The sequence below is a fragment of the Fulmarus glacialis genome, unplaced genomic scaffold, assembly GCF_000690835.1.
Source record: "Fulmarus glacialis isolate BGI_N327 unplaced genomic scaffold, ASM69083v1 scaffold19837, whole genome shotgun sequence".
In the NCBI taxonomy this organism is placed as follows: domain Eukaryota; kingdom Metazoa; phylum Chordata; class Aves; order Procellariiformes; family Procellariidae; genus Fulmarus; species Fulmarus glacialis.
In genome coordinates, this window is record NW_009224021.1 from 456 (window position 1) to 824 (window position 369).

At 65.0% G+C, this 369-nt stretch overlaps 1 protein-coding gene across 1 annotated transcript in view; it reads right to left on the minus strand.

The window, feature by feature from the left end:
• The window catches only part of LOC104079853 (cirhin-like), a gene marked incomplete at both ends in the record, with an annotated part of 502 nt that extends 217 nt beyond the window's left edge, over positions 1 to 285 (minus strand). The window contains one exon of the mRNA XM_009582030.1: positions 100 to 285. Within this exon, the coding sequence (XP_009580325.1) occupies positions 100 to 285 (186 nt within the window). The remainder of the gene's footprint in view (positions 1 to 99) is intronic.
• Between the last annotated feature and the right edge of the window lie 84 nt (positions 286 to 369).

Sequence of the window (369 nt, forward strand, 5' to 3'; positions counted from 1 at the left end):
CCCCCCCGCCCCCCCGGGGGGGGCGTGGGACCGCCAGGCCGGGCAGGGGAGATGCTCTGAGCACAAATCCAGCTCTCCCGACTGGGGTCGCGGGCTCACCAGGGACTTGTCGAGGACGCAGAACATGTAGATGTCGTGGAGCAGGATGTGCGAGGGGTTCTTGGGGTTGAAGGTGATGTGTGTGATGGGTGAGTCCCTCTCCAGCCAGACCTTGTGCAGCCCGCAGTTCTGCACCATGCGGCTCCAGGCCGTGTACTGCTTCTCGGGGATGCTGAACTCAAACAGCTGGAGAGGCAGGAGAAAGGAGACAGGGTGGCTTGCAGTCCTCCCCAGCATCACCCCCACACCGGCGCATGGTCAGCCCCCTGC